General features: G+C 38.7%; 1 protein-coding gene across 7 annotated transcripts in view; it reads left to right on the forward strand.

Moving 5' to 3' along the window:
* The window catches only part of RPS6KA2 (ribosomal protein S6 kinase A2), a 286,036-nt gene that overhangs the window by 14,651 nt on the left and 243,829 nt on the right, over positions 1-27,556 (forward strand). For 2 of the 7 annotated variants that reach the window (XM_051811148.1, XM_051811151.1), the window contains exons 1-2: positions 15,738-16,222; positions 24,763-24,827. The exons of 2 other annotated variants lie outside the window; for them this stretch is intronic. Coding sequence is in view for 1 of the 5 variants with exons in the window: in XM_051811146.1 (XP_051667106.1) it covers positions 16,175-16,222 (48 nt within the window). In the remaining 4 variants the exon portion in view is untranslated. Of the gene's footprint in view, positions 1-12,340; positions 12,396-15,737; positions 16,223-24,535; positions 24,556-24,762; positions 24,828-27,556 lie in introns of those variants that run through there. 3 more of the 7 variants (XM_051811147.1, XM_051811152.1, XM_051811146.1) reach the window with 3 other exon arrangements.

Raw genomic sequence — 27,556 nt, forward strand, 5'->3', positions numbered from 1 at the left:
TTTTCTTGTTCTTACAGTTTTTACCCAGTCCTACTAGCCTTTTTTTTTAACAGTTCTTCCAAGTTGCTCTGTCAGCTTTGAGAGAAAATTTGACCAAGCTTCTTTGAAAAGCCTAAAATATGCATTTAGTTCCAAATCTTTTAGACTGACAACATCCTGTATAGAGGAACCTGAGTTTTTCATCTTTAACTTCTCTAATAGTATAGGTGCTAATTAATTGTACACTGGGCTCTGATTACAGGTACAGAATGGTTTGGTTTGGCAACTCATTTCTTCTCTTGCCCATGAAATGTTTGATCTTTGAAACAGAGTCCACTTTCTGGAATATCTAGAGTTATGGAAAGTCCTTGCTAAAGGTTTGAAATGGTGACTTGATCAATGTGCCAGAGTTGGTGCTGGGACTGCAGTGGTTCTTGCAATGTGGTGTAAGGGCCATAGGCACGGGGTATTTTCTTTTGAACTGTCTGACTCTTAACTCCCACCCGCTGTGCATGGACTTAAAGATCTCCTGACTGTCACAGAATGGGTTGAAGTAGGCTTAAAAATCAGAAATGCCTTCTGCGTCCCTTTTGTGATATTGTGTGTGGGTATTATGTTTGTGAGGGTTTTTTTAGCTTTTTTTTCTAGTGTCCTATATATGGTACCTGTTCTCTAAATAATACTACAAGTCTTTACCTTCAAGGCATTACAGCTCCTTAATATTTTAGTTAGTATCTTGGCGGCCTTGAAAAGTGCATTGCAAGCATAGTTACAGACAACAAATGGCCAAAACAAATGTTACCATCTGGTGACTTAAACAACTGTGACTATCAGTGAACACTTGTGAACCTTCTTTTCCGCTGGCTTTTCTTATGACTCAGTTATGAATAATAGATAAACGTGCCTATGGGCTAGGAAGCTAACTTTTTCTCCGTTAATGTCTCCGACAAAGAAAGCTTGTTGTCCTATGTCAGTCTACAGAGCCTCCTCTTAAATTTGATAATTTATGCCTGACACTAATCCTTGCACTTACTTATATGTCACTGTCCAGCAAGAAAAGTATGTGTGCAGACCAGATGCTTCCAAGGTACTTATGTAGGCTGATTTGAGCAGAGAATCTTACTATTGAGAAGACATACAGTTTCTCAGCTGTACAGCTGGGATGAGACAAGGCCATGGGAGAGAAATGGATCCTTAAAATACTGTTTTGCCTAGCTCACTCTTTGTGCCAGTTTTTTGTTCTTTAACTAATGTAAATGGAACCTGCATGAACAGTTGGAAGAGATGCTTTTTATAAGATGAAGGAGCCCTGTGTCCCTGGCTGCCAGCTGGGGGAAACATTTAATGACACCCTAAGTGCTATGTAAGGCAGATGCTGACAGCAGGAGGAACAGAGTTGGTCTCTTTTCTCTAGCTGTCTGGAAATAACCGTTTGTGCAATTCTGAAGAGGAAATCTAGTGTGGATTAAGGTGTTCCTTTCACAATAATAAAAAACCTTGGAGGATGGGTAGCACCTGCAAATCCTCTTCAGCAGAGAATACAGGTGCTGGATGCCTCCCCTGTGGGGGCTGCAGTCTGAATTTGTCTGCAGCTGACGGAGGGAAGTTGGGCTTTGTCTTTCTTTGTCACAGCGTCTTTTTGTCTCAGAAAAAAACCCTGAGACTTTGTGCTTTTGATTTTCTGCCAGACTATCTGGAGATGTCTTAGAAAAAGTGAGGTAGCTCTTCCTGCGCTGCTTCTTTTAGCTTTTATTTATTCTGCAGTTTTACTTGGGCATCCTGCAATGTCCAGATATACTGTTGATCACTTGAATTTAGGATCGTTAACTTGCATTGTTAAAATTGACTTTCATCCCTCTGTAACAGTAAAGGAAGATTATGTAATAGAATACTGATTTTTTAAATTTATTTTTTTCTGCTAGGCTTTTCACAACCAAACAAGATAAATGTCTCCAGAAAATACAACGAAAACTGTAATTTCACCTGACCTCATGACTCCATAGTTTAAAGGAGATACGAAATACTGGAAGATGGGGGGTTGGGAGTGCATAGTTTTTTGTACAGAAGTCTCCTTACTTATGGTCTCATCAACAGTAAAACACTGTAACCTTTAAGTATCTGGGCCTGAATAGCAGATTTTTCTGATGAAACTCGTGGCAGAAGACTGTATGTGCACTGCAGCTTATTAGGGGAGAGATGGCTGTTCTCTCTATGAGGAAAGAAGACTTGCCTTGGGGCTCAAGGTTTTACATGTAGATTTGAAGAACAGTAATTTTTCTCATCTTGTTGTAAAAGTATTGTCCTTATGAGGCTAGGAAAAAATAAAGTTTGGCTGTTTATGGAGAGTCAGATGGTCTGGGCACCCAAATCTATCTGCATGTTGCACATGGCAAGTTATTGTAATAAAATGATATCTTCAAGACTGAAATGAGTAATTTAATTGTTTCTGCTTCTTTCTGAAGCATTTTGACTTTGTATATAGCAGCATAAATACTAGACTAAATCTGTAAAGTAGAAGCAAGAGAGCCTGGTGTGGGACTTTTCAAATTCTTACAGCAAAGCAGATAGGGGAGACCGGAATCAAGTTCACTGCTTGAAGACATGGAATGGCATAACTCACTCTCAAGGTGAGTGTCTTGAAGAGGCTGACTACCCTTCTGCGATGCAGTTCAACTTGTGTGAATTAGCAGAAGTATCCAGTGATTGAAGGTGGTACCAGCTGTATACAAGGGTGCTTTGATACATTCACTTGTGTGTGTGTGTTTCTCCTCACCTCCTTCCCCCAGTCTTACTAATTTGAAGAATAAGTCAGCTTAAACATAAAAGTAGCCTAAACCCTGGAGGTTTGGGTGCTCGTGGGAGAAATTGGATTAAATAATTTTTGTCATGTATTGCTGTGGCACAACATGGGATTTCACAGGGCTACCTGACTTAGTGTTGTGAGGAATAAATGTGACTTTTGCTTAAGGAGAGCAGAGATGTAATTAAGGTTTCTGAATGAAGATGAATTCAGACATACTCAGGTCAATGACCTTTTTAGCATTACATGATACCTGGAAACATCCATAGGCAAAAGAGCCAACTGAAACAAAAAGTCTGTTGGGCACCTGCATCTGTGGTATGGGAAGTGTTGCCTCTCCTGTCCTGTTTATATTAGCAAACGTCTTAAGTGACTGGGGTGTGGGGTTTTTTTGGTTTTGTTTTTGTTTTTTTTTGGAGGGGGGGTTGGGAGGGGGGGTGGAAACATAGGCACACAATGTACGCTTAGCGTCTTTTATTTGAATAATTACAGTCTTGTAAAGTGCACACTGAAATAATTTCAGATAACATGATGTACAGTTTTCACCAGGTGCTGCTCTGCAACTGGTTGTGATATTCATGCAACTCTGGGATAAAAAGGTTCAGTATCAGGAGTAGCTATGTGATGACAGCATGAACTTTAGCTGTGTGCTTAGTGTCTGAAGACCCTAACCCATACTACTTAGGATGTATTGCTATATTTTCTTGAACTGGCTAGACTGAAGCTAGCAAATAAACTGCAGTCACATCTCCTAACTGTGGTGTGGACATGCCTGCAGTCTGTTGCCATGGGGATGAAGATAATTCTCATTTTAAAGGATTGTACTGAAAACTGCAGTACCCTGAAATTGCATGACCTGTAAGGAAGCAATTTTGTAGCAGTCTTGCTGAAGAATGTCAAGGTCGATTGATTCTTTTAGATCTTTAGGCTGTTCCTAGGGAAGCAATGTGTACAGTCACACTGATTGGATATTCCAGTAGTATCAATACTATGGCCAACTTCTGTTAGGCTTGAAAGAGGAGTAGACACTTAGATCTCTGTTCTCAAAGATTTTGTGAATGTTGTTAAATGAGCAAAGATGAGAGACTCAAAGCAGTACCCTACCAAGGGATTAAAAAGCAGAACTGTACATGCCCACAAGTCAACATCTACTATTCAATGCAATAAGCAGGCTAGGAAATATGTTTTATGTCCCTTTCCAAAAAGGCAAGAGGAGGAAAGAAGTCCAAGAAACAATAGTCATAGATCTGTTGAGGAACAGTCTCTATTAGTTCTGCTTCTTGCAGAGCAACTTTAACTTGACTTTCTTTCTAGGAAGTTTTATGTCTCCAAAAATACATACAGAAGCCTATAACCTTATTTCCCTACGGAAACCAGATTTCACCTATTGTGGCTTTATGTTGACCTGTTTTTTAACCTTCCTTTGATCTAGTTAAAAGACCTGCTCAGCTTTGAGAGAGAACACACTTTAAAGACAAAACACGTCGTTTCTTAATTTTTGTCCCTGAGACAGAAACAGTTTTTATTCTTGTTCACCAAGTGCTATGCAAGTGTGACCCTTAGTAGTCAAGGAGGAAAATGCAGCGCTTTGGGAATACCTGTTTCCTGTGTGTGTCTGTACCAGCTGAACCGTGCTGTACCGGGGCAGGGCTGACACCTAGTGCGGGCTCAGTAGAACTGAACATGCAGCATATGAAGCTCCTTCAAAGCTCAGTAAAACTTCCTTTAAACTTTGGATATGACAAAGATTTTGATTTATAAGTTTTCTGTTTAGATGTCTGACAGCTCACTTGTTCCCTTGCTCATCTTTCTAGCAGCTAGCAGAGCTGGTGCTGTAATGAACAACCATGGGAGCTGGAAAGTGTGGTCCCTTGTTACTTGTGATAACTTTCTTCCCCAGCTGTCTGATTTTAGTCCATGAAAGACACATTTCTGCATAATAGGAGACAGTCATTCACCATATTTTGTACAGATGGAACTGTGGAAATGCAGAAACATGCCTCGGTCATGTTACTGTCATGCTTTTGGCATTGAAAATGATGCTTGTGCTTCTGAGACTAATGCAATACTGTGCCTCTTAAATAGCGGTAACTCTTGAGTTTCTTATCCTCTTGAAGGGTCTTAGAGAGTTGAAACGAATCCAAAAACCAGGTTGGAACTTATCCACGGTAGCCAAGTATTTCTAGTCTTGAATTTAAGGTATTGTTAAGTTTCCAGATGTATATAAAAAAAATTTATGTTTTAAACTACTTTATGTCTTGTATTGTTATACCCTAACAAACTGTATGCAGTGTAAATCTGTTGCAGATGGTAGCACTGAGTTGCATTATAGAGAATAAGTATCTTAGCTATAATTACTTACTTTATTGTAGCAAGATTTTATCTTCATTCTTTGCATAGCCATACCCAGGCAAGTATTAAAAGAAACAGCTCTCCTTTGTTCCAAATCATGCCCTGAAACATACTCCAGCCCATAATTATCTCAGTTCTGCTACAGAGCAAGTCAAACCTAACTTTGGACTGGCTTCTTTGGGCATGTGATTGGTCTAGGTGACCTCTAGTGGTTGCTTCCAACCTAAATAATTTTAAGAATCAGGATTTTAACGTCTGTTTTCCCCCTGTTCTTGCTTTGAAGAGTGAGGAAGGATTAATTCTGTGTTTCTTAGATCACAGCCTGATATTTCAATGGAAGGTGCAAGGTGGGTGCTGGTTGTTTCTTACCCAAATAAATATCAACTCCAATGGTAGGAATGTTGTCACCACAATATTGCAGACCACAGTAACTGTGATGCAGCGTGGGGATCTAACAAAGAGACTGGCACTAGGTAACCTGGGTACAACTGTCAGTTTAACTTTGACAGGGTTCATTACTTGGGATGTTCTGTGAGACGGACTGACACAGTAGTCTCAGTGTCATAGAGCTCAGTTCAGGTCAATCTAAAGCTGGGCTGCAATGAGGCATTTTGATATTTGTGGTATATGCGTTCATCTTAATTTTTCAATTTTCTTAGTTTCAGCAATTCCTGTTTGTTAGATCTACAGCACCTTACTTTGAGGAGCAGCATCAGTGCCACAAAGGGTTGTTTATCGTGAGGTTCCGAGCATGTCCATGAGATGGGCCCCTTAGGAAGAAATGGTTTGGGGGGAGGGACTTCTCACCTCATCTTGTGCATCTCTGCCAACAAGCCACCTCGGAGATACCACCATGCTGCAGCAGGAGCCCTGATTTGCAGTGCATATATAACCTATAACAAGCTCAATGGAATTATTCTGTGGTAATGAGTAAACTTGTTAAGCTTGCAGTAACTTTATCCAACAGTAGAGGTCTGTCTTGTTTGGCAAAAGGGTTTTTAATCAGTTAAGAATGAATTATTATATGAGAATTTGAGTAAGTCTTCAGTCATTTTTAGTGTGGAGTTTTCTTTTTGTTTCTTTGAATACCAGTTTAAACTTTTTTAACAATAAGAGCTGAGCTGACAGTGCTGTGTGCACTTGAGTGAATCATACTTGCCTGTTACAGGGAAATGCTGCAATCACTGAGCTGTTGAGAGAAGCTGAAACCTGTACCCCCTCCCCAGGCCTGGTTGCTGAGAACAAAGCTAGAAACTGCTGGCAGATTTTTAGAAGTGTGGGAAGGGAGTTTTTAGAAGCTGGGAAGTGAGCTTGTCCTTCTCTTGAAGTTTTCAAGTCAGAACTGAATTCCTTTCCAGAAAAAAGGCTTTAGCCAAACCCCAGTTATTTGGCTTCAGATAGGCAGAAGCAGATGAAAGTTCATGGCTAATGCGAGACAGCAATTGTTATAATAGATGAACATAGTTTTTTCTTGTAATGTTAGCTCACAAAATTACGAAGATTCTTCCAGAATTTTTATCTTTCAACCCAAATCAGCTCTAAGTACTCTCCATATCAAATTAATTGTTACATCTGTGAATGGAGGGACTGTGCAGTTCAGAAATGGTTTCACAAGTGCCTAAAAGCACAGGTCTCCAGTGTGGGTTTTCTGTTACTTAAGACTCAAACCTTCTGTAGTTCATCATTGCCTATTAAGGTATGCAGTCTTTTCTCCTTTAACCCCCCTTGCTTATACTGTTCTGGCATGAAATTTTAAATGGTGCTGTTTTCATTGAGCTGTTGGAAACTTATATTTGGTTTTGTTGAAGTTGAGTGACTTCAGTCCAAACACATAATTTGCCATTTATGAGTCAGAACTATGATAGTTCCTGCTAATCATCCTGCGAGTAAAGCATCCTACAACTTGGCTAACTACACAATGTACAGATGGTTCTCTTCTTCCCTCTGTCCAAACTTAATGAAAGTTTGCTGTTAATCGATGTACATTTCAAAATCCTGTTTCTACATTCCTTCTTAATTTTGCAGATAAGCATTTGAGAGGCAATTGATGAATTGCTCTCTTGCATTACAGATCAAATTTGGTAAGTCTTAATGGTAGTTCTTTGTGTACTTGTCCATAAAGAAATTATGAAAAGTAAACACAAAATTCTGTATAAATTTATTGTCTGGAAATATATCACATTTAGCAGAAGATTACTTTTTTTTTTTTATTTTATTTTGTTGTTCAGTGAAAATAAGTTTTGCATTAGCTAGGCCTGAATTAAATAGATCTTGTAGTTGCCTAAATCAAGCTGCGGCTTATTTTGTTGCTCTTTTCCTAGCGTTTTTGGTTTAACTGTATTTTTCAAATATAACTTTAGAATCATCCAGTATTGACAGTGTTTTTGCTGCCTTGTTGCTTTTAAAATTCTAGATCCCCTGCCACACCTGAAAGATGAAACTCCTGTGAGAAGCTGGGCATTTTCCAAGCATTAATCCCCTAGCGCATTGTTTTCAGGTAACTTGGTTTATTTGGCAGGGTTTGCTTTACTGTAGGTTATGATCAACTACAGAAATTACTGGAATTATAACAGAGAGTATAATTGTACTACCTTACATGAGATGATAACAGATAATGGGAAGATGGATTTTTTTAAAAATCTATGAGCAAAGAACCTGTATGTTGTCATTGTAACATTATATTCTGCATTCATGTTTTTGGTACATCCACATAATGTCTCAATAGAAGAATAATAGCATCTTTTAATCAGGAGATGAAAAAGCACTGAAAGTGAAGAGAAAGTTGGTTTTGTTGGGTTTTTTTAAAGTCAGTAGTGTAGCTATTTCTAGAAATCTCTTTCAAAATGCTAACAGTACTCATGTATGGCATTGTTGTGCCAACTATTGTGCCACTGTGTGTCTGCGGGAGGTGCAGAACACAGACTTTGGAGCATCAATCCTTCTTTTGTTTGTGGAGTGTGCAGGAAGTACCATATGCAGGAGAATGTGAATAGATTGTACCAGCAGAGCTATGCCACTGTGCTCAGTTTTCTCAGTTGGAGCCTTGTGTTCAGTTACAGTAATTTCACCTTTGAAAATGCATAAGAAATATGGTTATTGAGACCAAAGAGTTGGTGGAAAACTATTAGAGCAATGGAGAGAAATGTGTATGAGGAGATAGAATATTAAACCTCTTTAACTAAAGGTGAAACCAAGAGATGGTTCTTTTTGTTTGTGTGGTTGTGCTTTTCTGTGGAGAAGTGAAGATCAACTAATTTTAGGTGCAGTTTTTAACTTTTTTCTTCCTTATATGTATGTCTAAAATGTGCAAGACTAACAAGTAAAATTAAAAGGCAGGTAGATTCAAATGAATTCTAATAAATTAAGAAAATAGGACTAAGTTCGTATTTTATCCTAAAGAAAAGATATGACTTATTTCCAGTTGTGCACCTTCTGTTTTTCTCCAAAGTCTCTGGCTTAAGTCATGTATTACTTCTGTTTCTATATCCTTTATAGCTATGAGCAATAAAGAGTCCCCAATATAATAAATATTTTTGCAACTCTGGAAATGTATGATTTTAGATGCTTCATAAACTTAGAATAGTTAAAATGTCAAAAAAAAAAGGATGCCCAAGAGACATACTTGTTAGAGCACTCTAAATATGTGTTGAGATATATGTTGAGACCTAAGTCTGAATCTGAGGCATTCCCTTTGGGCAATGGGCTTTCTTTCTTCACTGTGCTAAGGAATTACTCTCAACATGAATTAATCTTTACAGTGATTATTGTAATAAGAACAATATATGGTATAAAAGCTTTTTCATTCTCATATTAACTTAACTACCTAGATTATTCATTTGTATTTACTCTGCATATTGGAAAGGTCAGGAGAAACTATGAATCTCTGTTCAAAATCTGACCTTCTACATCTGTTGGAAGTATTAATTTGTAGGCCAGTAATATTGTCATATTTCCAGTATATATCTAAGTTACCATAAAGACATGAAAAACCAACCCAAGACATAGAACCCCTATGCAATTACAGGTTGCAACCAGAGCTGAATGATCAGTTACTCCTCCTGCAGCAGTCTTGCTTTTTTTTTTTTTTTCCAGCGTCCTTGTGTTCGTAAAGACACTGCAAGTTTTTTAGGTATGTAATCTTGTCCATGAGTGACTTTCCTGAGGGTCCTTCTCTGAAATGTTGTCCCATGACTTGTACTGGACCTTCACAAAGTAGCCCTGATTCGAAACTTTAGTGTGCTGTCAAGACTGAGCTGTCAGAGTGTGTTTGTTGGTGCTGTGCTGCCTAAATCACGTCAGAGCTTCCTGAGCTATAGTATGGTCATGCATTTTGATAAAATGTCTTTGACTTAGATATATTTGAAAGTGTAGACCATCATTTAGAGAGACAAATCTCTGACTTTCTGGCTATTCTACTGAAGGGCTCTTTAATAAGAACAGTGTTTATTTGGGGCACTGGATTAGGTTTCCAAATGTAAGTAATTTCAACTCTGTTGTACAGTGTTACAAACCTTACCTCATCAGTAGAGGTATTTGATCACTACCGAGCATGTAGTGGCATTTATGAAATAAGAGCAATTAAAATATACTGAGAATACTCTCAGAACTTGTAATTTCCTTCATTTCCACTGATCAGTGCAGTACAAAGTGAAGAGTAAAATGTGATTGGGAATCACCTTATGATCATTTTCAAACATGTGTGTGGGTTTTGGTAATCAGGTAAACAATGCATGCATGTAGAGAAGCATGGTGTTAAGGACTAATTGATAGCCTGCAGCCTTTTGTTGTCCTGTTGCTCTGTTCATACCTTCCATTCTCTTCTGCCTCCAGCAAGGGTTGTTTCTAGTAGTATATATGGGAAGTTTAAGGAGACTGGGAGAAGGACAGGGAAGATTTATGGACCTGGTTATTTTCCTTCCCTATGTTCCTTAACCCCGTCGCCTACATTGTCATGTACATAGAGTAGCCTGTCTTTGTTTTCTTCCAAACTTGAGTGTAGGCATTGACTATACTAGAAATAAAGTAGGGTTATCTCATATCTTAACTAATGTGAGTTTTGTAACCAGTATGCACAGTATAGAGTTCTGAATAACTTGAGCTTATTTAAAGGAGGACCAAAATCTCAGCAAGGCCATGAATCATAATGTACCTTTTGAGGATAACCTGATTTTTGTATGGGGGGGTGGGGGGAAGAGTGTGGATTATTGTGAGTCTGTGTGAAATATCTCTAAAAAAATCTTTTGACTGTTGGAAAGATTTGCAAATGACTAAGCTAAACACCTTCTTTTATAGCTGCTGTGTACTGATGTTGCTTAAAAAGGCTTGTAAATAGAAATTAACTTGAAGGTGGCTTGCATTTATAATATAGATTTAGAGAAACTCCATGGGGCTGTTTTACCCTCAAAAAAGTATAATAGAGAAAAGTCTTGGTCAAACCTTGACCACAGTGTCCAAATTCACAGCAGAACTTGAAATGAATTCCTTAAAAACGTCAGCTGTAAGATTCCTTAAGCTTTATGATATACTAAGTTTCAAGAAATAAAATAGACTTCTCTTCTTAAAATTTGTTCTCCTTTCCCATTCTTTTACTTCTACACCTAGAACTTTTCCAGCTGTGATGCAGCACTGTCTCTTTTTTCTGTTTTTAATTGCAGAGGACTTAGTTTTGTTTTGTTTCTGGTATAAAGGTGATGCAGTCATTTCTTTGTTGAGAGCATCTCAAAGGGTAACTCGGGTTCTTAGGGTAACAGGGGGACCGTGAAGTAAGATAACACACAGGTACCCAGGAAATGCCAGGCAGTGAAAGGATTTCAGGAAAATTTATTCCAAAGTTGAGAACACTAGCCTTACAAGGGAAAATTCCTAACAGTGCTTGAACACTGGGCCTAAGAAAGCACGCCCCTCCGATCTTCCTTGGCTTTCATCATCGCTACCTGCCCTTGTGCATGACCCCCTCCCCCAAATGCAGAGGCCCATAACATCTGTGAGGGTTTATCTCTCCTCATATCAGAGAGAGACCCTGAAAGCTTCCTCTGGAATGCAGGAGGGAAAAAACCGTCCAACTATCTTTGAGAAAGGTTCTTCTTAAGTAGGAGAGCGTTCTTAAGTGAAACAAGCTCTAACCTCCTCTCTGTAAATCTTCCAGAAAAGGTATCTACACTTACAGAGACAAAGCAGGTTCTATGGAGAAACCTATTTCCTTGCTTCTAGTGCAGTAGTCCTTGGTATCAGTCCCCCAGGAAGCTGTCTTTCTGTTGGGTGTTTGGGGAGGTGTAGGGGGAGAGTGGTTTATGTGAGAATTTTTTTTAAAAGCTTGAGCAGGATCTGCCAGGCAGTGATGTTTGCTAATTGGAACAAGAGGGGAAAGTCACATGCAATTGCTGCTGCCTGCAGTGGGCACTTCCAAGACCAAACTGCTGTGGGTTTTGGCATAAATTATTTTGGAAAGGGAGTAGAGTTCTGTTTTCCAAGATCAATGCTTTTGACTTGCTACCGTGTATTCAGTATTATCCAGAAAACAGCATCGCCTGTGGTCTGCTTCCTTGTTTATCCCTCAAAGTGGCTCTTCAGGCGCTGGAGTTGGTACCTGAGGACAGAAGAGAAAAAGATGATAGAATCATGCCTCTGGGCTTTTGAGGAGTGGGAGGGGAAAGAAAGAAATTTTTCTGCAATCCAAACTTCCTGATAAAATGTGCTTAGTGTTTTTTTTAGCTACGTGTTTGAAAAAAGAGCCTGAAAACAGCTCATATTGGAATTTTCATGACCTAAGTTATGAATGATCTCTAAGAGAGCAGTCTCAGTTCTTTGCTGTGTAGCCCCAGAGAGCTTAAACAGATTTGCAATAGCCAGTTGTCTGGAGTAATCCTTTCAGCATCATAAAGGAAAGAATTCAGTGCTCTGTGTAACAACCTCAAATGATTTAGATGCAAAACTTGACAAAACCATCATTTTTGGTTCTTGAGTATGCAGATCAACAGCACCACGAGCAAAGACTTTTGGATGCAAAGGGCAAAATGCGTGTCAGAAGCTGCCGTGCTGCCCTTGCTCTGGGTTTGCTGATAGGGTTGCAAGAAATGGTATTTGAGTCCTAAAGCAATAGTTTTTGTTGCTGCTGTCATGGCTCAGTCCAGTGGCCAGACTTAGTGGAAAATTCTCCTTGTTCAAGAGGCCTTGTGTCAGGAACTGGGCTTCTGCACATTGCATGGGAACCTTGTAGCAGACAGCAGAGTTGGTGGACCTTCCCTCTGATAATCAGGGCCAGAAGGTATGTTCCCAGTATAGATGTGCAGCATTAGGGTTACTGGAAGTTGTGTTAGAAGCTGCTGATCTTAAACACTTAATCTTTAGGGTGTCCAGATTCATACTGAGAAATTTTTTTAGAGTCTCATTTTTAAGCACAGACGAGTACGGCTGGATTTGATCCAATATTTACGGATTTATTGACCAACTTTTGCAAGGGGTCAGATAACCAGGAAGAAACTGGCTTGTATTAAGCAATTCTCCTGGTATATTGTAAGCTTGTGTATATGTAAATCGAAACAGGAGGTAAAATGGAAACCTGTCAGTTACAGAGACTAACGTTTGGTTAGAATTGCTGATAAAATAGTTTAATGTTATTTTTACCTCTTTACCTGTGTGAGTTAAAGCAAGAAGGTGTTTTATCTTTTCAAATCTGCATTACTAAGGAAAGTAGCAAGGTAACTTAAATAGGTGTAGAAAAGGATATCTGTAATACCACCTACCTTTGTATGGAACTCTTTAATATTGGTTCCAGTGAAGAGTAACACTATACTGAAAGAAAAATCTGAGCTATATTTTTCTTTAATATAAGATACTGTATAAATGCTATGTATGCAGAACTAAATATAGGCACAGGATGCTTTATTCCTTCAGTCTTGCAGAATTTGCTTATGGCTGGCTTCTCTTGGGAGGCTAATGCCATCTTTCCCATTAGAGTTAGTGTTAGATGGGAACAGGCCTGCTAAGAACTGTGTAGTTCATAAACAAAAATAATAAAATTAAATAATTAAGAAAATTAAGAAAATGTTGGTTAGATCAGAAAGATGGAGGTAAGCATTCATCAATGAATGATGCATCTTTCATTTAAATTGCTTAAGCAAAGCCTGTAGCATATAACAGTGCACAGATTTGAAAAGGGCAGATAACTATGTCTGGAAGTAAACGTGTTATGCACATGATTTTTGGAGGACTTGTTTGTTTGTTAGATGTTGCATTTAGCTGAAAAGATTGTGAATAAGCAGAGACTGTGTTAGGTCTGTTCACTGTCACATTTAACAAAAAGCAATTATCTACCATAGTAACCATGACAGAATTCAGAATATATTCAGACACACATAAACACCTAAAAATAATGCCAAGTACGTCTTTAGTCCTCAGTGTTTTTCTTGATTAAAATAAAACCAAATCAACAAAACTGCAGGAATTCAGAATTATAGCTGAAAGTCTACCTTTTATCTTTACTGTAGTGCAGCTGTCTTCCAAAACCTGGTTATGTATTAAAAGGTGTAGAAGTGTCTTTATGGTACTTTCAGCCTAAATCTAATTGTTTAGATTGAGCTACACTTTAAAGAATTAGATGAATGTAGAGTCTGGGATGATTATGTGTTATCTCAAAGGAAGGAAGTCTTTTGAATTTTTTAAGATCTCTTCAAAGTATTTTAATTTGCTTATGTAGAGGAAAACCTTGCAGCTTTTGTGGATGTGAGTGCAGAAATAAAAATGCAGCCAAATAATTACAGTATGAAAAATGAAATTCTAAGTTAATGCTGTTTGACTCTGGAAATCTCCTAGGCGGAAGTTCAGATATCAAGAAATGATGCAGATCCTGGAGTAAGAATTGTTAGTTCTAAAAGTAATATGCTGCTTGGTAATGCATACGCTGAAATTGAAAGGTTTTTTTAAACTGTATGGCTTGAGAAGCTCCAAGTTCCAAAACTAAGCTTGCCCTTTTTTAGCAGAAACTATCGAGAAAGATACTAGGGGCTTCAATTTATGTTTCTGCTACACGCATCCAGGTGGGTTTTAAGATGATTTAACCATCCTGTTTTTACAGGTATCTTTGGATTTTCTGCACCTTACAGAATATACAATGAGATCTTCCTAAGAAATGTTCTTTTTAGCTTTTATCAAAATGGAACCCAAAGGTTTCAAGCATGTAACACACCAAAGAATTAGCCCCTGTCGCACTGCTTGTGTTCCCCAGTTGCCAGTTTCGGAACCTTTTCTTGAAATGGGACTTGGAATCATCTTTTTGGTGGCGTTTTGATAGATATCCTCCTGGTGCAGGATGCTTCTCAGAAAACTAGTTTGTAATTCTCTCCCATCAGTCTGAACACCTGGTGGCTAGAATAATCTTCTAAATGCTTTTAACGGGTCAACTGCTTACATTCAGCTGTTGGTTTATCTCAGTGGCTGTCCTGGGTCTGTATTTTTCTCCTGACCAATATTTTGACATACCTTGCACTTCTGTAGCATTTTCAGTGTGCCTCTTCAGTTGGACTTGGACTTTCTCAATGGTGCATAGTGGCACTAGTTCTCAGTTTGATTGTGCATTTTACTGCAGCTGTCACTTGCCTGTCATGTTTGGCCCTCCCTTAAATTCAAACCTCTGCATCTAAGTGTATTCTGAGTTCTCTGAACCTCCTGTTTCCTTGGCTTGACTTAGACCTTGCCACTTCCTGGAGGTTAAGCACATGTGCCTCTGTAGGGGTGGAAATTTGCAGCAATGTTTGATAGTGTTTGTGGTACTTAGTCTCCTGGAGAATGGGACAGCAAGAGGGCAGAGGCTTGTGGTAAGGAAATGATGCAAATGGAAGAAACACGATACAGGTAGAGATGTATCAGATTAGATATCTGCAACTTGTGTGAAATAATATTTATAGTATAAGAACTAGAGATGGAGATTTGGGAACAACTGAAGACTGTTTGGAAAAAATTGTTCTTGTCACACATTTCTGTGTATCCTTATAAGCACATTGACTCTTCAAGCATCATAGTACTATTAGGGAGGCAGGTTGATCATGAAATGATTTTAAACTGATTAAAGTAGCTGTTTCAACGTGTGTTCCATTCTTAAACATAGGGATTATCCCATTGGCATTATTGGGAGCGAACAGAGTGTTTCATATTAGATTGTCCTACTCATCTCATGACTAGGCTTTGTGAACGAAGATTTGGGCACTGTCCTACTACACTTGCTGTTTAAGGACACCAGTGGCCCAGGAGATGCAGCATCACTGGTGTGCTGCTGACCCCTGTCCTTCCAAATCTGGAGCTGAGCTTTAGTTGGAGATTCTCAAAGCGAAGGCAGCAATGCCCATGATCACTGGTTCCTATGGCATTGAATCAAACTCAGCATTGTCATGCTCTATGAATACCTCCATGTGTATCTGTATATAACATCTTTGTGTGCAATCTCTTTCTGTGTAGAGTTTTTTCTAAAAACTATTCAGAGGAAATAAGTCTCCAAATGATATAAAGAGAACATAAGTGACAGGCTCTTTCCTGCGCTTGGCTGAATCGCATACAATGTGCTTAATTAAAGGTGCGCAGTGACAGGCTGCGCTCAGCAGGCGGTGCTGGGTAGTGTTCAGAGTCCTGGACGTTGAGTGAGTTTCTTCTGTAGCACAGGGTTTGAAAGGATCAGTGAGATACTGAGCGTCTCAGTGCCTCTTTCATTCTCCTGTAAATTCTTGCCCCTGTATAAGCACCTTTTTTAACTTTTAAGGGGTTATTTTTAGGGAGTAATGCAGACCTGTTATCTTCCTCCTTGTGCTGACAACACAACTGAAGGCTTCGGCTGGAGCTGGAGTGTCTGTATTACAGCTTCCTCATTTGAGTCAAAGATGAGATCCAGCCTAGCTCTTGCCTTTTAATCTGTTGCGGGGCTGGGCTGGTGTCTGGTGACGCATTGAGCTAAGCTGGCTGCAGCGAGTTAATAGAGAAGGCAAAAGGTGTCAAGCCCCTGCAGAATGGCTCAACTACTTGCAACACCTGACTTGTATCCTGAATGCTGAAAAAAAGATGATAAAGCTGCCTCACAAGAAATTGCAGAAATTTTTCCTTAAAAAGGTAAAATACTTTTTTTTTTTTGCTTGCTTGCTTTAGTTAGGTTGATGACCACGTTTGACAACTGCGTTGTTTTTGTGCTGTTAGCCTTGTGATTTCTTTGCACTGAGATGGCTCGAACTGTTCTCTCAACGTAATATTGTTTTTGGCTTGTGGTCTGGGACGCAATGAAAATCCAGCGGACTTGAGCAGCATGGTACAGGGGTTAGTTTGATCACAGATACAGTTTAAAGGTTCTGTCACCCTCTTGTGTCATGCTGCCTTTTAACATTGCTCCGTGACTCAGTGGCACTGTATATTCCAAATCTGTCAAGCAATTTAGTGCTAAGCTTTTGCAGTGTATGAGAGAGAATGCTGCTCATTGACTGACTGATGCTCATTTAAAAAAAAGTTGGTATTAAAAGATATGTGTATATGTTACATGTGGGCTGTATATTTGTACTCTGTTTTCAAATATACCCACACAACTCACTAGAGATATGGAGACATCTGATAGAAAACATAGTATACTTTCAGGTAGAACTCTATTTAAAACTGCCTGAGTTTAAACTGGGTTTAAAACTACCCCTAGATCATATGTTTCTGTGAAGCACTATACCTGGCTAAGTATTGAGTGCTGTGGTAATTAGCTATCTGAAATAGCGTTCTTTAATATCTGCATAATCTGTGGATCCTGTTTTGGTAATATATAAACATTTATCCCATACATTATGAAAACATACAGTGTTGTTATTCTTTCACCCCTTCTCCCCCTCCTTCTCATCTTGGCTACTCACACACACAGTTTATTAGTGCAGGAGTGCAGTCTGTTTATTCTGTAGAGTATCTCAATTTTCATGCAAGGCATTTGCAGTTGTAGTCAATTGGAATTTTGCATTTTCACTATGCTGTATGATTTCACATATGAGATTTCATACTGATATCAGCACTATGCTGTTTCAAAATAAAATATTTGACTTGGTTTGTATACTAATTAAAATAGTTTTAAAAGAGTAAAAGAATAGGCAGTTAGGTTTCAGTGCAAGTTAGAATCTGGCACACAGTTCACTGATTTTTGGAGCATTTGCAATGGTTGGTTGTACCTCTCTGGAGTAAATTTTCAGTATTTAAATGTTGACATGACAGTTGTGCTGTTGAACCGTCATTTTAGGGTTTCTTATGTTGATTGAAAAGAACTTTCCCTTTTGCTAGTGTATATATTCCTTAATGCTGGCAATATCTGATCAAATGGTCATAATTCTACTAGGATACAGTAACAACTGTGGATTTTCTGTTATACCCTTGAATATAGGACTGAAAACACCCAATTGATTAACATGGATTAAAGTGCGAGAGAAAAAAGAATTATGATGGATTTGATTTTAGTGTAGTTGTTGGACATTTATTTAATTGAGCTACTAGTTTGAAGTGACGATGGGAAGGTGGGTGCAACCAAGGTGGTGTTAAGCGTAAGTTATCTTGAAAATAGCAGTATGTCATTGGTAGTCTTGGGAGTCCCATAGGAACCTGTTCTCTCAAAAAGATGTGTCTGTGTGGTGCCAAACAACAGAGATATCAAATATCATTCGTGTCCTCGCCTATGTTGATGGTTCCTGTTATTTGTCTGGAGGTGGATGGAGTATTTTCAACAAACCATGTTCTTACTTGTGGTAATGTGTAAAACAAAATTGGGGAAAACATCTGTAACCCTTTTAAGCTTACTTACAGGTTAGTTTGTAGAGGCCTTTTTCTGGATGCTAGGAAAGGGAGGTACTGTGAAACAAGTAGCTAGATCCTGCCCTATGCTACATATGCATACTTTGGACTTGAGTGAGTGCATGAACATATTAGGACAGAAACTTGACTCAGACTGGTGCTCTGCCTTGATTTGAATCACAGGAATTAGTAGCATATGTCATCATAGATTGCTAGTTAGTGTTGAGAATTTTTTTCTTCCTCTTAAATGACTGTTGCATGAGAGCAGGCAGTGTTGTGGTTAAAAAAAATGAAAGTGATCTCCAATAGTTGGAAGGTGAATTAGATGAACTGTGTCTTTGAGGGGTGGCTAGGAAGAACTAATAGATACTTCCTGAGGGGTTTTGCTGTGATAAATAGGGAGTCAATGATTTCTTCCTTTATGTGGCTGCTGTCACAGCAATATCTTTTCGAAGCAAGTTTTGAGAAGGACCCGTAGGTACCTTCTTGCTTTTGTGAATATAACTTTACTGTGGTCTATCTGATGACTAGCCTGTGTGATTATTTTTTAGGTGTTGGTGCAATTAAGTAGTTAAAGGAACATGCTTGTAATTTTGCATGTGGAAGAATGCTCCAAATTGACAAGTGTTTTAAAATAAATAGATTAGACCTTAGCATGGCCCTGTATTTTCTGGCGAAAGAGTATCTACTGAAGAATGACATCAAATTTGATTATTGCAGTAAATATATCCTTCAGAGCTTCCTTTTCAATATTATGTACTAAAGCAGCAGGTGAACACCTTATCAGATGTTACTTGGCTTGCTATTTGTGTAGGCACCAGCAGCTCGTAGACAAGTGAATGATTCTTTTTGTGTATGTGAGGGGTGGTTTCAGAGTTGAGCCTTTAATGGCTGTATTGAAAACATGACTGACATGTTGTGTTTCAAGTTCCCAGAAGTACACAGTGGTTCCTAAAAGAACTTTTTTCAGGACCAGCAAAAATTACCTGGTAAGAGTATATTTAAAACTGTGTTGCCTACTGAACCTTGAAAGGACTGTTGTCCTTCCAAAACAAAGGACAGCTGCTTAACATGTGAGTGTCCTTCCATGTAAATTTATCTGTGCTGCTCAGTTTCTTCTAAAAGCTTTGTCTGAAACAATCATGTAAAGGAGAGAGGTGTTCTTCGTGTAGTGCTATAACACTGAAACAGTATGCTTTACAAAATTATTATGCATGGAAAATAGAATATCACATAAGCTGTTTGATTTAAGAAATGGATCTGAAAATAATTGCTTGTAGTAAACTATGATTCAGTAATTGAGTCAGCATGAAAATAAAGAACAAGTGGAAAACATTTTGATTTGAATGGCATTCTGGCAGAGAAAAATAGATTTTATTAAAAATAGGTAATTTAAAGTTTCACTGTTTGAGCAAGATATAATCTCTCTCAATAAGACAGAAGCACTTAAAGCAAAACAATTAAGACTTCAGCTGATGCACTCCTTTACAAGGATCTGGTGCTGTAAATGCTGTTTGTATGATTTATGGAAATGCATATGATCTTTGTAGCATTAAAAGGGAGGATCTTTAATTTTTTTCAGTATTGTGAAAAACAATTTGGTAATGACTGCAGTATTGGCAGAATATTGCTCTGTGGTAGCTTGTGATAAATGTCTGTGCCTTTTCACCATTTCCACCAATAGAAGTTTCTGTCCTGAAGGAATATGTGACTGAGTCACTGATGCAAAGGGGAGCAGAATGAAAAGATACCTACCACCAAAGGAATCTGACAGTGTGGACCTCTTAGATGTCTTTCTGTACATGTGCACATGGGAGAGTCATACACATCAGCAAGGTATTTTGTGATCTTCATGATGTTTACGGCGTTCGTTCATATTTTTTTTTTTAAAACAATGCATTTCATGCACATGTCTGTAAAACTGCGTGCTTGTCATGTGCATGCTTGTCTGTTGTGTTCTCAAGGACCTAGCCAACCTGAGTTCAGGGACTGCTCTATCTTTGGTGATGCTGCCAGTTCAGTTTGGGTGGGGGGCTTGAACCCTTTATAATGAAAAGATTTTCAAATAATCTCCCCCCTCTTCCTGTGACATTCAGTGTCACAGTTCCTGTCCTTTATGATGACAGTGGTCAGTACAGGGTCAGCTCTTGGAAGCATGGGGAATGTTAGTGGTCTTTAACTAATTTGCATATTACTATGTGACTGTTGCAGGGCCTCTGTGTTAAGGTGCCTAGTCTGGCAAATAGTCTGCTGCTGCTGTGACTGGGACAATTTTAGAGAGAGATGGGGATAGTTCTTTCCAAATGTGTCGGAGAGTGTGAAAGGCAAGAGAAATAATTTGGGGAGCTCTTTCAAATAAGTATGTGGGGTTTCTCTTATGCTTTGTTTATTAAATAAACCACTAATAGCGGTGTGTTTGCATGTGTGTGTGTGGAGTTTTTCCTATATCTGGTCCTGAGAAGGTACAGGTTGCCTCAGTTGTTAGCTGGAGCCAGCCTCAGGACAGATAATGTTTAGCTCTGATCACTTCAAGCAAGTAATTGCATAGAGAGAAATGACTCTCAAACTAACACTTGGAGCAGCTGTTTTCTGGAGAGAGAAAAGAAAAAAAACTTGGATGTGATTTCTGGTTGGGCTTAAAATGAAAAGTTGCAAGCAGGAGCAGTCTCCTCCTCTCACTCTTGGTGAGAGGTGACATTCCTGGTCATTTAAAAACTTGCCTACTGCACCTTCAGAAGACAAGTCTTGGACTTGTCTCTGTGACACTGGCAGTAATTAAGGCTCTTGGAGCTCTTTGGCTGCCATGTTGTTACTGCACTGAGTGGCAGAAGATGCAGCTGTGTGTTTTGCTGGTAGTTTATTTTGAAAGATTGCAGGGGGAGCTTTCTAAAGCATACTGGTTTCCTAAAGTTTCCAAGACATTAATAAGACAAGTATGCTTTTGGATGTGTAGTACTTGTAGCTTAAGTATCATGTTTGGTTTTTGGTGTCAACACAGAACAAAGCAGACTGCTCACAAAAAAGGCAAGTCAAGGCAAATAGTCAAGTCAATATTCAAGTCAAGGCAAATAGTTTTAAAAGGAAAGCAAGAAAATTCTGAGTTTAGTGTGGCTATAGTTGTGTATCATAGTATATATACACATGTAGAACTAATGTAAAGACAAATAATATGTTTATACTGCCTTTCAGTTGTGTATAAAACACTGCACAATGCTTTTGCATGTTACAACCAAAGAGTTGTATCCCTGTATAGAAGGAATATTAAGATTGAATATAAAATACTCCTGAATTTAAATTGCTTGATGCTTGCTTTCAAAATTACAATAGAAGCTAATCTTTACACTTCTGTTTTATTCTTTTCTCATGCAACAAGACCTGTACATATTTCTGCCCTTTATATTGGTGTCAGTGTTGCAAAGGAATGCTTTAGTTGAGGGAAGTGAGAAAAGGTTTGCTTTAGAGCTAAGCAACATTATGTATTTTTCTTCTCACCTTATTCTCAGAAATAGCTGAACTAGTCAAACTTGAAAGTTTGCAAAAGAATTGAGCCTGAGGCAGTCTTCTGGCATGGAAAACTCCAGTCTAAATAGACTTGATTTGGTAGAAATAGAAGCAACTGAAGCATAATTCTATGATGGGAATGTGTTGGTAAATTCAAGAGGTGGTGCAAGAGCCACAACCTTGAGTGAGAATGCAATTCAGTTCTTCAGCACCATCTTCACTCCATCCTCCTCCCCCAGGTTGAGTGACTTGAGCAAGGCCATGCCCAATTCTGTGAGCACAACTCAAAAATGTCTACTTACACACACCACTTAGCAGTGGGACAACTACTGCTGTCCATGGGCTGTGTAACTGGATAGCAAATGAAAATCAAGCCCAGTTTGAGAATTTGTATGTAGTGAATGTGCATCAGTGCAACTTGGGTGGAGTTGCGTCGGCTTGTCATTAGCCACGCGTGATATAGCAATTGTTTTAAGGCCTAGAAAGAGCAGGGAAGCATACGGACAAGAAACTTTTTATTTCTGTGCTTGAAGTAGCGGAAAAATAGGTTGCTTTTAGGCAGTGACCCTAATGAGGGGTTTGGAAGGAATAGCAGTAGTTATGTGCAACAGATTGATATGTAATATGAAAAACTCCGTGAATTTCTGATATGAGTCAAGGAAGTAAAATATCTGATGTATTTTCTGAGTCCAAAGGCTGAATGGGGCTGACCCACGATTCCTTACTAGCAGGCTTTCTTCTGCCCCTTAGTTAAAAAAACCCAAACAAATAGAAAAACAGGTAAAACAAACAAACAAATAAAACCCACCCAAAACCTGACAGTGATGCAGGAGGACCTGTGGAAATGCCAGCAAATTTCTATCTCCTAGGTGTACCTGTTGACCTCCTATAAAATTGCTTATGCGGAGCCTAATACTGTCTTAACACTTCAATAAGCTTTTGATCTAGCTTGAGACAGACCTTGGTACTGCTTTGAGAAAAGTTGTACAGTTTTGGCCAAGGAAACAGCCTAAAGCTGCTTAATGCTACCAAGTGATCCCTGTTTCCAGCCTACCACAACTCTTCTGTGTTCCTTACTTGCAGCACAGCTTGGGCTGTGCTGCCAGCCTGTTGTCTGCCTTGCTCTACTCTACTGGGCATCTCCCCTAGACATGACACACCATTGCCTTCCTGGGAGTGCTCTCTTCTGGGGAGAGCAGGACCTTACTGTATGGGGATGTGGGTGTGCTCTCAGTGGACAGTGCTTTTGCCTCCCTGGCTGAGGAAAAGGACTGCTCGATCTGTCTCCTGCAACTTATGTTTCACCAACAAACTCTCATTTTTGTAGGACTGGGAAGGCTGTGGAATGGAGTCTGCCAGAGGAAGCTGGCAGGGGCTCCAAGATGGCAAGAAGCACTGATAGAGGCTGAAGAACAGAATGGAGATTTTGACATTAACCTTTGTAAAATTGATGTGAATTTCCTTGCTATTGCTAGCCTAGTATGTCTATTAAATATGTCTTGTAATTTGTTATCTTGTTTAAACAATTGGTAGATAAAGAGGAAGACTACCTGACCACTACCTGACAACCTTAACCACTGTAAGATCAAACAAAAAAAAACCAACAGAAGACAATTATGTGTACTGTCACTTACATGCACTAACCTTTGTCTTATGTGGATGTGTATCAGAATAATATGAATTGTTCTCCCCAAGTCTTTCTGGCACATGGGTGACATCTTCCCTGGAGCACAGAACTATAGTAAGATCCTTGAAGACTAGTTGCTATAACTACTGCCTGAGGGCCTGGTGCTGAGTGTGCAGAAAACGTACAGGTTCTCTTAGATAAGGCTTTCTAGTATTTTGCCGATTTTTGTACTGAACAGCAATTTCCTGAAAGTGCAGTCAGAAGTTAAAATTCAGGTGGACATGTATGGTATATCATACCTTTCTCTTCCCCTTGTTTTCTTATACATTTCTCTCCCATTTATCCTGCACTTAATTTTATTTTTTTTTTGTAGCCTGTTATGTGAGCTCAATGTGTATACTACATTTGTACTTCCTCTCAAAAAAGCAAATTGGATTACAGCTTGGAAACTTAGTAGAAAAGTCATGGTCAAATGACTGAGAAATCTACAGCCCTGGCAGAGAAGTCTGAGGCAGAAAGTGATTTTTTTTTTAGGGTTTTTAACTTTCTGGTCCATTGAGTGATTTTTCTTGGGACATTTTTTTTTTTGATCTAGATGTTCTCATGCATTCAGGGGAGTGCACATCTTCATACGTTCTGGCAGCACTCTGTTCATCATGTTGGCATTAGTCAGTTCTTATTTTCTGCACACCGAGTATGCTTTCTTTTAACTAGAGCTTTTGGTGATAAATATTAGTTTCTCACTCTGAAAATCAGAACATTCTCGCTAAAGGCTTGATGCTCAGTGGCTCTAAACAAGTACTTTTCCCTGGATGGAAATGTGTGTCAGGAAACCTACCTGTAAATGCTTTGTGCACTGTTGTCATTCAGGTTATTTACCCTTTGTTGAACTGCAAAGCTCATGGTGTGTTTTAGAGGGGAAAATGAATCATCAGCTTTAGAAACAATTATGAATACCTTGTGTGAGCAAGCTAATTTCTTTCCAGAACCACCATTTTCTTTGCTATCTTGAAGAGCAGTTAGTAATGTACTTTTTTCCTTTTCAGTTTATTCCTGTTCTATTTCTTAGCTAACTTTTCAACATACTTTTTCCAAAGTTTTGTCTCTTATACTTGGTAACTTTCTTTATCTTGGTGCTTTTTAGTGAATATTCCTTCATTTTAGAAAGCAATGAACTTCTTATGGCATAATTAAGTAAAGTAAACTTACAGATTTATTAATGCGAGGACAGTATAAATGTTCTCAATTGTCTCTGAGCCCTTTTACTTTTTCTGCATCCTCTGCTATTTTCTTTTAATTATTATTTATTTTTTTAAGCTTTAGGATTTCAGTATCTGTGCTAATGCAATGGTGGTTGTAGATGATGAGTTTTATTACACAAAAGCTTCAGAGCTGCAGTACTGGACTTGCTATGACTTAACAGACTGGCTGTGACTTAACAGTCCTTTCCTGTTCCTTTTACTGGCATGCCAGTAAGTCATTCATGAGTTTGATGGTACTTGATACAACATATGTGAGCACTTCAATACTTTAGCCTCCTTACGTTGCACCTGAGTAGACTTTAAAAGCCACCGAACTATTCTTACAGAGCCTTTAATTTTTTTCTTTCTGTTCTTAGTGTTCATGTATTTCTTTAGCTATCTTTTGGGTTATACCTAGTTCTGTACACCCATCAAAAATGAACCTGAATTTGTACCATAATCTATACTGATATTCACAGGGCTTGTTGGATAAACTGGGGAAGACTGAGAAGGGAAGAAGAGAAGGAACCTTAACTGCCACAAGGTATTCAAGCGTATTCATCTTGCACACCTGCACTTAAAATTTAATTATACATGTAACTAGGTGTAAGCTTTATACAGTGTGGAGGAAAACAGTGTGAACATACAGAATTTCAAAAGTAAAACTTGTAGTTGTGGTGCAGCAAGATTGCTACTTGTAACAAATTGCGAGTCCAGTGTAACTCCTGTTGAAATTTTTAACAGTAATTGTGGTTGTCAGCACATAATAGTTGTCAGCACATCAGAAAACTCAGAGCCTTAGATACTGTTGGGTGCCTTTGGGCTCATCCAGAAATTTTGAAATGTACAAACAGTAGAGTAATTGCTGGTCTTGCAATAAAGCAACGGTAAGTTCAATTTTTACTTTTTTTTTTTAAATAATGTTTGTGGAAAGCCAGATGAGAGGCAAGGATTAGGATAGCGGGCCACAACTGAGAGTATTTGGATGCCATTGCTAGCTTTGTTCCATTAGATTTTGTTTGAGTATTTCTGCATCCTGGGCCATGACATCCTTAACTTTTAGCTTGTGGTGATTGTGCTTTTATGAAATGAAATTTACGGGAAAAACTGTTAAAGTGTATTTCTTGTTGTTTTGAAGTTTTTCCCTTCTCAACTTACTTTTTCAGGTATCTTCCCTAAGTAAAATTTGGGAACACAATGTAAGCAGCATCCTCCAACATGCATTCAAAGTCAGGCCCTCTGAATGTTGTGAGGTTCACTCTTGAATGTGTTGCTGTTGCTGAAGAGTTACTCTTTTGATGTGAAGCAAACAGAGATTTGAAGGATTCCTATTTTGCCACAATGTCTCTATCAAGTCCAAACAACTTTCTCTTGCAATCTTTCAGTACTAAAGCCTTCCTATGGGTGAAACTTCACCCATTTTTGCTTGTCTTTAGATGTAGGCTATTTTGGGAAAATTGTTTTTCTGACTTTGCTTTAAGAAGAAGCATCACTCTCAGGCTGAATCTAAGGTACCTCAAACTACCAGTGTTTTAATTTGGTTCCCCTTATGGAAAAACTAGTGTCTGAGTATGGAGATTTTTCTATCAAGTCTTGATAGATAGATTGGATTACACCCAAAGGACACAGTTCTGAAAAATGGAACTCCCTTTTCTTCACATAAGTGGGATTTTAGCTTCTTCCTTTGCTAAATGTTCAAGTTGTCTCCTGTCCTCTGACATCCTGAATTCTTTGCATTGATTTCCCATTTGTTTTGCCTGTATCTAGGATTCAGCACTGTTGCTAGCAGCAAAACACACATGCTGTGCACCTTCTGCTACAAGCACAAGTCATCCTTCCTGCTAATAGCTGTTTCAATATTCTGAATGTCATTCAGGCCGAGCTAATTTTTCTTCCTCTTTTGTCAGTGTGATCTGTCTTTTGCCTCTTTGCTTAAATTAGGGTGGTCTTCCAGTCCCCTTGAACATGGATATGAAGTGCCTGCAGCAAGTATATTCCATTTATATTTCTACATGTGCAGCTGTATTTTTTCCTTGCCATATTGGGACCAGTAGGTATTAACACTGACATGTTCCACCTTTTTTTAAGTTTTCCAGGTTGATGGAGCATCTTTTCAGCAGTCACTGCTGACCTTCAGAAATTATTTTTAAAAGGGAGAAACATGCAGGTATTCAGTTTTCAAACTCTCAGGAAGTAAAGGCAGCAATCTTGGCATGAATATTTTTTCAATGACTTCTAGTGTTACTATATAAAGGAAGGTATGAGTCATGCAATGAAGGTAGGTTCCTGTATGTTTCCAGTTATCATGCAGGCATTACTCTTTTTCCTTGGGGTTTTTCTCACCTGTCTTAAGCTTAGTGCAGGCTACCAAACTGGGTGAGTCTTAGGGGGAATATAAGCATATACACCATGTTTTCTAGAGAGTAATAAATTCACACTCTAGTTGTGTAGGTGTATCGATAACTTACCTATTTCTTAGCAGTTGTATCAGCTAAGAACTGCCTAATTTAACCTAAAAATGTAATTCTGAGATATATCTTCATTTACAGCTCTCTGATGGGTATACCTGCATTTCATTTCTAACCGGTTTCCTGTACCAAGCAGAGTAATGTTACATCAAAAACTGTAGGAATTATTGACAGTGCATTTGTAACTTACCATATAAACTAGGAGTTAGTACTTTCTAAAAAGGTACTGTGTGCAACATTTGCAAGACTGTACTGGTTTCCAAAAGATACCTGCAGAGGTGAGGAATGATAAGATGTGGCTGTGAGGTCCACATTATATCTCCTGTGATGCTCTGTATGAAAGTCATGGGATTGGTCTTTGGCCCAAGGGCAAACAGTAGGTTACCTTGGGAAGACCTGGATCATGCAAACAGTCCCTAAAGGGCAAGGCTGGGGTGGACAGTGTGAAAGAAATGTAAGACTTATTTTGCTAGCTCTAATCCAGGATGCACCCTTTCTGATCTAAATTCGTGATGATAGTTAAATGAGATTTGAAGCGTAGACCATATATTTTGTTTAATGTGAGTCTCCCTCCCCCTTTAAATAAATTTTGGTTTTAATTACACTGTTTCAGCCTTCGATTAGAGTGAAGTAGGTGCACCATGACATGTCCTTTAAAGAAAACTAACTTTGTAGCCAAACGGAAATGGAATTCTTTTCTGCAGATTATTTCCCTTCAGCTCTGCCCACAGGTTGGTGACAGTTGTACTGTTCCCAGAGCAAACAGTGAAGCCTCTTTCAATTAAGCACCAGGTCGTGCTCAAAA

This window comes from Manacus candei, unplaced genomic scaffold (genome assembly GCF_025592945.1).
Source record: "Manacus candei isolate 608988 ecotype Guabito, Panama unplaced genomic scaffold, ASM2559294v1 h1tg000081l, whole genome shotgun sequence".
NCBI classification, from domain to species: domain Eukaryota; kingdom Metazoa; phylum Chordata; class Aves; order Passeriformes; family Pipridae; genus Manacus; species Manacus candei.